Source organism: Protomyctophum bolini (genome assembly GCF_963924005.1).
Source record: "Protomyctophum bolini genome assembly, chromosome: 4".
Taxonomy (NCBI): Eukaryota; Metazoa; Chordata; class Actinopteri; order Myctophiformes; family Myctophidae; genus Protomyctophum; species Protomyctophum bolini.
This window is the reverse complement of record NC_137865.1, coordinates 31746517-31756822: the sequence shown is the minus strand read 5'-3', so window position 1 is coordinate 31756822 and position 10306 is coordinate 31746517. Positions and strand designations below refer to the sequence as shown.

Genomic DNA, 10306 nt, shown 5'->3' with positions numbered 1-10306 from the left:
GCAGTGCACCAAAGCATTATGGGAATTGTAGTATGGGTAGGAAGTGTCCATGAAATCATGGACACATTGAAATACTAAAAACACATAAAAACCTCAGTAAGGTTTTTCACCCAAACATATGTAAAATCATATGTATGACAATGAATGGTCAACTTGACATGTAATGGTGACACTGCCCTTGTTTCTACTACAGCCACATGTAATCCAGGTACATACCATGGGGGGGCTTCCGTCGTTCAGTTGAAGATAGCCGGTATTAATAGAGCCGCGTAGGTTGTATGGCACAATACGTCCCGAGCACCGTACGCCTCGTAATCTCAGGGAGCGTTCGTTGACACCGTTATACGTTTCAGCTCAGCCGAGTAGACACTCTATTATCAATACCAGCCATCTCCTGATGACCCCATCCAAGGTCACACATGACACCAAGGTCACATGATTAACCTGCAAGACATAAATAAAAACAACATTACTCTTTATCCAGATTTCATACATTGTAAAATTCATATAATATTAAAAGGATATTTCACTTTATCGTCTACTCAGGCTTATGTGAACACTGCAGACAGCTTTAAAGTTGCTTGATTCAGTATTTAAATATTCATTTTAGCTTTTTAGCATTTTAACTTAAAAACTGTCTGTAGTGTTCACATAAACCCGAGTAGATAATACAATGACAAAAAGTTAGTTTTTTAAAGTGAATTGTCCCTTTAAGATATTGGTAAAAAAAAATCTAAACTTCAAAATCTACATTATATAACTTGAGTCAAAGTTAAAAGGTTTTGGCATCAAAATGTACTTAAACATTTCAAATGGGACAATCTGCATACTTGGTCATTTTGAACAGAAAAAAACCTTTTGAAAATAGCAGATCTAAAAGCTCACAATGTGTCACATCACATTCACAATGCATTGTGAGCTTGTAGATCAGCCATTTTCACAGACAAGACAATGCTTTTGTTGCGATCAAGGCCCAAGACCTCAGTCACACATAAGCATATGTTCTGGGCTCTGCCTGTGTTTGATTGCCCCCCAAAATCAAACACAAATGTTTGGTCAAAGCATGTGCCTCCCATTGGAAATGCATTGGGGCGGCCATTAAACAAATAGGACAAATGTTTTTTTTTGTGTGATCGAGGCCCAAGGCCAAAGAACGAGTCCTATAAAAGGACAAACATTGCTGACATTGTTGTCCATTTAGTGTCACAATAAACAACAGTCTTATAAATACTCTGTTTAAACAATAAACAGTCCTATAAATCATCTTAATGTCTAAACAACAACAGTGCTCAAGGATAAAACCGTGTTTCTCAAACAAACGCTTCTTACCTTGGAACAAACCGCTCTGCTCACAGACAGCATGAAGTGGATCCCAAACCAAACAGCATGCTGGGAAAAAACATGGCCGCTCCTATTTAAATCCAAAGCCCCGCCCACTGGATCCGGTCACCTGTTCAACTAGTCCGTCCGTCATTGGTCCGTTAATCAGAGTGATTTGTGTTTGGATAATTCACTGTTGATGTAACTGCTGTGTGCACCACACACACACACACACACACACACACACACACACACACACACACACACACACACACACACACGCACTCATGCACTCACGCACGCACGCACGTGCATTATTTCACCCTTTGGTTGGTTATAAAGGCTTATATTAATAAACACAAGGACGTGTGTGTCTGTGGCTGTCTGTATCAGCCTTTATAGGTTTGTTTATTCCGCCATCTTGTTTGATATTTGTTTGAGTGTCACCACCATCAGCCTTTAACAGGTGTTCAATCAGGCAAATGAGCACCAGCAGCCATCTAGCAGCTGTCTGCCTTCCTGCCTGTCCAATTGTCCATGAGTAGCTGTCTGTCTGTCTATGAGTAGCTGTCTGCCTGCCTGCCCAATTGTCTATGAGTAGCTGTCTGTCTGTCTATGAGTAGCTGTCTGCCTTCCTGCCTGTCAAACTGTCCATGAGTAGCTGTCTGTCTGTCTATGAGTAGCTGTCTGCCTTCCTGCCTGTCCAATTGTCCATGAGTAGCTGTCTGCCTGCCTGTCCAATTCTCCATGAGTAGCTGTCTGTCTGCCTGTCTATGAGTAGCTGTCTGACTGCCTGCCTGTCCAATTCTCCATGAGTAGCTGTCTGTCTGTCTGCCTGTCTATGAGTAGCTGTCTGCCTGCCTGCCAGCCAGCAAGTTGGTTAACAGAAAATAAATTGTTATGGCTGAGTAAAATAAAATACAATAAACACAATTTGCCTGAAAATAGATTACCCAGCTATGACCTTTTTCATGAAAAAAAATGAGTAGTGATATGGCTGACTGAGTAAAATAAAACAATCTACCTGAAAATAGATAGCTATAAGTGAAGAGCAATTTCCGCAATTACCATTTCCGCAATTTCCGCAATTACCTCAATTTCCATTTTCGCAATTTCCGCAATTTCCACCATTTCCACCATTTCCGCAATTACCATTTCCGCAATTTCCGCAATTTCCATTTTCATTTTCCAGATTTTTTTTTCTTCTTTTTTTTAGATTTTCATTGGTGGGCCAGTCATAATGGTCCCGCGGGCCTGATGTGGCCCGCGGGCCTGAGGTTGAGTATCACTGTCGTACGGCATACTATAGCGCGCCGTTTTTCATAATTTTTGATGATTTGACAAAAATTAAAAAAAACGATGGGTTATAGCCCATGTTTTTTGAAATTTTGAAAAAAGAATTATCCTCGTTTCTCATCATTTTGGACCATGGGCTATAGCCTATATCGTACGGCATACTATAGCGCGCCGTTTTTCATCATTTTTAATGATTTGACAATATTGAAAAAATGAAAAAAACGATGGGTTATATAGAAGCGTGCACCTACACACGCACAGGCGCACATGCGTATGCACACCTGGACCTGTAAATGAACAACACAAAAACTAAGGCACTGGTGTCGGACTTCTGGTTTACCGGAACGGGGTTCAACTCCCTGCAGTGCCCTGCTCAATGTGTTGTATTTACCGGAAAGGATGGGAAACATTAGCAAATTGTGGAGGATGGGAAACATTAGCAAATTGCGTAGTGTCCATCGTTTTTTGAAAAATTTCGAAAATTGCAGAAAAATTGCGTATTGTTCGTGAGGAATTGTCGAAAATTGCGGAAAAAACGATCAGTTATAGGAAATCGTTTTTTGAAATTTTTTGAAAAATTGCGAAATTGCGGAACAATTGAGTACGTTTCTCATCATTTTGGACCATGGGCTATAGCCTATATCGTACGGCATACTATAGCGCGCCGTTTTTCATCATTTTTGATGATTTGACAAAAATGAAAAAAACGATAGGTTATAGCCCATCGTTTTTTTTTCCGCAATTGCGAAATTGCGGAAAGAATTGCGGAGGAATTCAGGAAAATTGCAGAAAAAAAGATCGCTTATAAAAGCCAAAATCATCCGAATTGATTGAATCCATGTTCACGCTTGTTTTTAGTCTTTTTTTCCTTTAAAGTGGTTAAATCAGGGGTCAACACACACGTGCATGCAAGCACAGTATGGCTCACTACACCTGCCTCCTAGTAAACACACGCTTGCTACATGCACACGCACAGACACAAACGCAAACACAAACAACGCATGTGTGCGTGCGTGCGTGCGCCTGCGAGCGCACACACACACACCAGAAATGGATGAATACAAAGGAAACAGAGGAGACAGAGCTTGCGTATAGTTTTTTTTTTTCAATATCAAGGCATATATGCCATGCATTCCCTTTTTATCTACATACACAACACACAAAAGACCATGTCTATTCATATTTACATTCAGTGACTTTCAATAATAATTACCATTATGGGCAAAGAACTTCCATTGAAAACGTATAGGGGTAGATAATAACATACTGTACATTACATGTTGCAGCCACCACTGCATTCATTCTCTCTCTCTCTCTCTCTCTCTCTCTCTCTCTCTCTCTCTCTCTCTCTCTCTCTCTCTCTCTCTCTCTCTCTCTCTCTCTCTCTCTCTCCCCCTCTCTAGCTCTCTACAGATCTATAAGACCCAAATCACCTTTAGAGTGTCACAAATACACCCATTAAATACTATTTACAGTTCGGTCCACTTTCTGCAAGTGCCCTACAGGTGTAGGGCACTGTGTTGGAGTGTCCTTGACGAGCGCCCCACCACTGGAACGCTTTCTAAGTGGCTCTGAAGAACCTCTACATGAAGGAGCTAGGAGCTAGCCACCGCACTTTTGTGTCCAATGCTTTCAAGTAATGCCAGGAATCAAGAGACTAAACACGCACACGCACGCACACACACACACACACACACACACACACACACACACACACACACACACACACACCTGCTATGTGATGAATGCAAAACAGAAAAAAAGGAAATTAATAAAAACGACAGAATGCACATTGCTTTTAAAGTGAAACCGCTCAGTGTCACTGGTGCTCTAATGTCACTATGTACAGTACTGACGCAGTTCATCCAAAATACTGTTGCTGTCGGGAGAAAACCATGTAAGTTTAGGCTTTAGATTATTATTATTTGCATATTAAAATCAGTGCTATGGAACACCCTTTACGTCTGTGTGTTGTTTCCAAAACATTGAACCAATGAAAAGTAGTAAAAAGCGCTTTGGACAAAACCACTTAACTCCATTGGACCCTCAAACTGTGCTAAAGCAGCTAACTCCACCACCTCTCCCACTCTCATGCAAGTATTGACAATATAGGAAGTCATAACACCACTTTGATGAGGCGGTATTGCTTTGTTTTTAGGCCTATGGTTTTCTTCATTTTCTGATAAATGTATTATTTTTCATTTCCTAAAAAAATAATGAACATTTCGGTTTCTTCCCGACAGCAGAGGTATCCTTCTTCCCAGACTACTATGGAATTCTGGGTGATTTTTGGTTTGTTTGCTGCATTCTGAATATGAACGCCTTTTGACTAAATCCACGAGTCCCGCCATCATCAGTGTGATATTTGAGTCATATAGTGAAAGTCCTCATTCATGTCACAGTCACACTCATCTTCAGACATTGTCTTCCTTTTGTCTTTTACAGTATAAAATGTTAGGCTGTCTCTTATTCAGAGCGACTCATACGACGAGACTAGACCGGGCCAGCCTCTGGGTTTGAGATTAGGGGACCGTATACATGGATGGAGTTCAGGTAGATTCACAGGGCCAGATGGCTTCAGTCCCCCCCGGTAAAGTTTGAGAGTCTCTTGGTGCATGTTTTTGTCTCTAGATGACCTCAGGGTTGGGGTAGTACTTGAACACCTTGTGAATCCACTGTGTGTAGAAGGGAACGTTGATGAAGATGCCGGGCTGGTTGGCGCGCGCACAGCCCCTGCCGTGGACGCTCACACCCATTATGACCCTGATCTCGCCGTCCTGGCACACCAGAGGGCCACCATAGTCCCTCTACAGCAGATGGGAGAGCAAAGAGTATATATTTTGAATTAGATGAATGGAGTTAGGCAAATATATATAAAGAATAAAGATAGATGGATTATATACACCTGCTTCGAATGTTATCAACCTATAATCACCAGTATGTTTTTTATCAAGACCATTTCAATGCAGCCAGTATGGACATTTCCAAATACTGCCTATACCGCGAGTAGGCGACTAGGAAATGCGGAAGTGAAACTACTGCCGCTGAAGCGAAAACATCATGAAACTGACTTACATGGCCGGTTAAGACTGATATGAAGTTAAGGGAATTACGTGGCCGGTTAAGACTGATATGAGGTTAAAGGAATTACGTGGCCGGTTAAGACTGATATGAGGTTAAGGGAATTACGTGGCCGGTTAAGACTGATATGGGGTTATGGGAATTACGTAGCCAGTTAAGATTGAGGTTAGGGTTAGATTTAACCATTACGGTTTGTAATAGTCAGACAACGCAACCAACGCCACCAACGCCACATCGGACCTAATCTGTCACGTTATTAAGGGTCAAAAATTTACAAAATTGACAAATAAATCTATATTGTGGATGCAAACAAATGGAGAAACACTCACAGAGCTACAACTTCAAAGGTATATCATAATAATAGCGACCAGACGCTGACAATGAACATGTTTCAATGTTCTCGTGTTTTCTCTATTCTCGTATTAGCCAGATAATTAGCAATTAGACGTCCATCGAAAAATGCTCAGTGGGATATCTAACGTCTGGGGCACATCTATTGAAAAGTGAAGGACCACCCCCTAAGAAAAAAATTCAATAAAATTATAAAAAGTGTGACAGAATTGAGGCAAACCACGGACTTGCGTTACGCTTGGAAAATATTTTTACTTATAGAGGTGAGAGCTGCTCAATAAACAATTAGTGGAATTACCTCGCAAACTCCCTCGTTCTTCTTGCCCCCTGCGCAGATCTTTGTGTTGGTGATGTCGATGCTTCCTCGGTGCAGCTCTCTACACCTTTCATTGCTGACAATGGGAAGGTCAACCACCTTCAATACATCGTCATGACCTGTACCTGGAAAACATAATCAGCAGGCAATTACTACAGCTCCACCTGAACCAACCAACCAACGCACGCACGCACGCACACACGCTCTATAGCAGTGGCCGGCAAACTGTGTTCTTCTGGATCGGACTAGTGAGGAAACACGGGGAAGGTTGCCATATATTAGATTAGTCGATGTGTGGCTCTCATTAGAAGGCGGGTGTAAGTGCCATCCAACCGTTACTCTAATTTCTTTGATGATGACGAAGTGTCCATGTCTCGGAGCCATATTAGAATCGGCTCAACGGTCGTCCAAAATATTACTAAACTGGGATGACCAAATGTTTTGCAGTCCACACACTGCACACACACACACACACACACACACACACACACACACACACACACACACACACACACACACACACACACATACACACACACACACACACACACACACACACACACACACACACACACACACGCACGGTACATACATGTACCGCATGTACAGTACTGTATGTATAATATGTAGCTGTAGGTAAATGAAATAGCTGTACCTTTGGTCTCACCCCATCCGTACATTTTACATATCGTTCCCTCTCGGATTGAGCACCCGGCCACAGGCAACTGAATCGTGTGAACATTGTCTGCTGGGAGGGCTGGGCTGAAGACACAAAGAGAACAAAGACAACATGAAATATGTCTTTCCCCTTTGTTCTTTCAATGACAAAAACAAAGCAAAACAAACAAACAGACAAAACACAACGTGTAAAACAAATTTGGGGTTTTATTTTTCCCAGGCACTCACTTTGACAGCCTTATGAGGGCCAGGTTGGAGCCCTCAGGACCACATATCACATGAGCAATGCTGACTTCCTGCCTGTTGGACCAATCAGGCGCTCCCTCTTGGATATCGGAGGCTCCCAGCCAAACGCGATACTCGCTCAGATCGGGAACACTGCATCACAGTGCAAAGCAACACAACCTTATTAACCCCTGTGGAGCAATTAGCTCCGAGATTGATAACTTACTATAAAGAGGTAGACACTGGAACAGCAACACACACACACACACACACACACACACACACACACACACACACACACACACACACACACAGTGCGCAGAGACTAATTTCCCTGACGGTTTAAATGATGATGTTGTAATTTACTAAACGACCGTCTGAAATTAAAATGAAGCAGATGTACATCTACAAGTATCAGTATAAACCGCGCTTACAAATCTAAAGCAGTTCAATTCACCGTAATTAGTTCAGTCAGACAACAATTAGAAAATCAATGTCTTGTTGTGTTTACGATGGAGAGAGTATTTTTACGATAAGTGTACCCCCAAGGTAGCCACCACTTTACAATGCTGACAACGGTATGGGTGCTTAAATTATTTTAAGCCTAGAATCATTTGCCGAACTTCTGGGACTTTTATATGGGACAGAGGACTCTGACATTCTGACAAAATGTATGTATTTAAGGTCTCCGATGTCTATTATCACGTTTCTGTCTGGAGTTCTGAACTGGTTTGCACTTTTGGTACAAGTTGGCTGTGAAGTAATGTATGTCTACACGGGAGACTATAAAATGTGACGCTTGAATGCCGAAACGCGTTTGTTGTGCTGCTGCTCTGCAGCGTACCATGCCAACAATTAAATTAATTAAAATTGCCTTCAAACGAGAGTTCCGACCGCGCACCCGGTAAAAAGTTGGAGACTAGTTGGAGACAAGTTGTGCGAGCTACTAACTTGATAAGAAGCCTAGAATCGTGACCATAGAACCTTTGATTCTGTGAAAAAACATATAATTAATTGAATATTTAATCATACGATATTACATTTAATAAATTAATATTATATATTATTATTAATACAAGTTTTCACTGAATCAAAGGTTTTATGGGCATGATTAACCATGATCCTGGATGGCTTGATTCTAGGCTTAAAATAATTGATAAAACTATTTTTGAAAATCTATGGGAAAAATTAATGACAGATTTTTTGTGGACCCAGAAAACCACGCCCACTGCTATGCCCTTTACCTGGTGTACAACAGGATTCACACACAGACACAGATATATTCTGTGCATTTATGGATAGATACACTATGTTAAAGCAAATGTTTAGTAGGGGCACCCCTTTTTGTTATACCATAAAAGCAGCACACAGCTATAAGGATATTGCGTTGTAACACATTAGCAGCTTCAAGAGAAGAATGCAGAAGACATAACAAGGACATATGAAAATAACAGTGTGTGAGTGACAAAGCCTTTGTTCAGACTGCAGGTAAAAAGATTTGTCTCTCAAATGTGATCTTGACAACTGACTGTCCAGTCCATTATTTGCAAGTGATCAGATCGGATTGGTGCACCATCGTCCACCTATCTGCATTTGGTAGCTGTAGTAACGAAGTGATGACGGGCATGAGCAATGCCAAACATAGCAGATCCCCAAGCTCACAGTGTCACACAATCTCAGCTTGTCGCACATCTTCAGAAATCTGATTACAATCACATTTCAAACCACAGGAATGGGCTTCAGATCTTATTCGCCCAAATTAGTTTACATTTGTTTTTGCTGCTTGATAAGACTGGATCATTTTAACCAATCTGATTCCAAATTCCAATCTGGATACGCCTGTTACGGTCCTATGTGGCCCTAGTGGTGTTTTGGTCTGTGTATAATCCACTGTTAGTGTTTTCCAGTGCTGATGATGGACCTCATCAACAACCAGTATAAAAGGAGAGAGCGAACAGCCCACAAGCTCTCTTTTTGCCATTGTAACAAACACCACATGCTGCTGAGACCCTGTTTTCTGTTTTCCCAGTGAAACAAATACTAGTCAGACAAAGTCACTAGTCTGACAAAGTTGACAAAAAAAAACATCCGATTTGGACTGCCAGTCTGAACGTAGCAGAAAGATAAATGGGAGAGAATTTACCATGACGAGAAACACTGGCGGTCAGTGAGGACCCACTTCTCTCGTATGAGGGAGCCGCCACACCAGTGCATTGACCTGAACGAACACAACACATTATTCATCGATTTAAGTGGCTCACCACTGTGGAGTACAAGCATCTGGACAATGCATCTCTGAAGAGAGGCTAACAAACATTAATGGGTGCATATACTGTAGATATCGCAGCAGTGCAGTTTTTTTTCCACCACAAGCCTTGTTTGTGGTGAATTACTGCTGCACCATTGCTCTTGCTATTGGAGTGGAACTGGTTTGGCAAATTAATTAATTTAAAAAGAAAAACATCAAATTAATTGGCAGAAATGGCAAGTTTTATATTGTGATGAACGGACTTGCTGTAGTTCAGCAAAACACAGTAGAAATGATTATCTAAATCTCATCTGTGGGTCATTGTACAGTATTTACTTTTATTGTGTGTATATGAGTAAATAGCAAATCTAAAATATTTTAGTAGTGATTCCCCCAAAGTTAAAACACCAACTGCTTCATCTCTCTCTCTCAGCTAAGGGGTCCCTGCTTCATCTCTCTTTCTTTCAGCTAAGGGGTCCCTGCTTCATCTCTCTCTCTCAGCTAAGGGGTCCCTGCTTCATCTCTCTTTCTTTCAGCTAAGGGGTCCCTGCTTCATCTCTCTCTCTCAGCTAAGGGGTCCCTGCTTCATCTCTCTCTCTCAGCTAAGGGGTCCCTGCTTCATCTCTCTCTCTTTCAGCTAAGGGGTCCCTGCTTCATCTCTCTTTCTTTCAGCTAAGGGGTCCCTGCTTCATCTCTCTCTTTCAGCTAAGGGGTCCCTGCTTCATCTCTCTCTCTCAGCTAAGGGGTCCCTGCTTCATCTCTCTCTCTCAGCTAAGGGGTCCTTGTCCTGA

The 10306-nt window shown here is 41.7% G+C and overlaps 1 protein-coding gene across 1 annotated transcript in view; it reads right to left on the bottom strand.

Annotated features, from left to right (window-relative positions):
* Positions 1-3920: 3920 nt before the first annotated feature.
* Positions 3921-10306, bottom strand: part of hgfb (hepatocyte growth factor b) — a 28832-nt gene continuing 22446 nt past the window's right edge. Inside the window, exons 14-18 of the mRNA XM_080761024.1 lie at positions 9411-9485; positions 7271-7420; positions 7020-7126; positions 6347-6489; positions 3921-5423 (exon numbers count right to left, since the gene is read on the bottom strand). Of these exons, the coding sequence (XP_080617150.1) occupies positions 5244-5423; positions 6347-6489; positions 7020-7126; positions 7271-7420; positions 9411-9485 (655 nt within the window). The 3' untranslated portion in view covers positions 3921-5243. The remainder of the gene's footprint in view (positions 5424-6346; positions 6490-7019; positions 7127-7270; positions 7421-9410; positions 9486-10306) is intronic.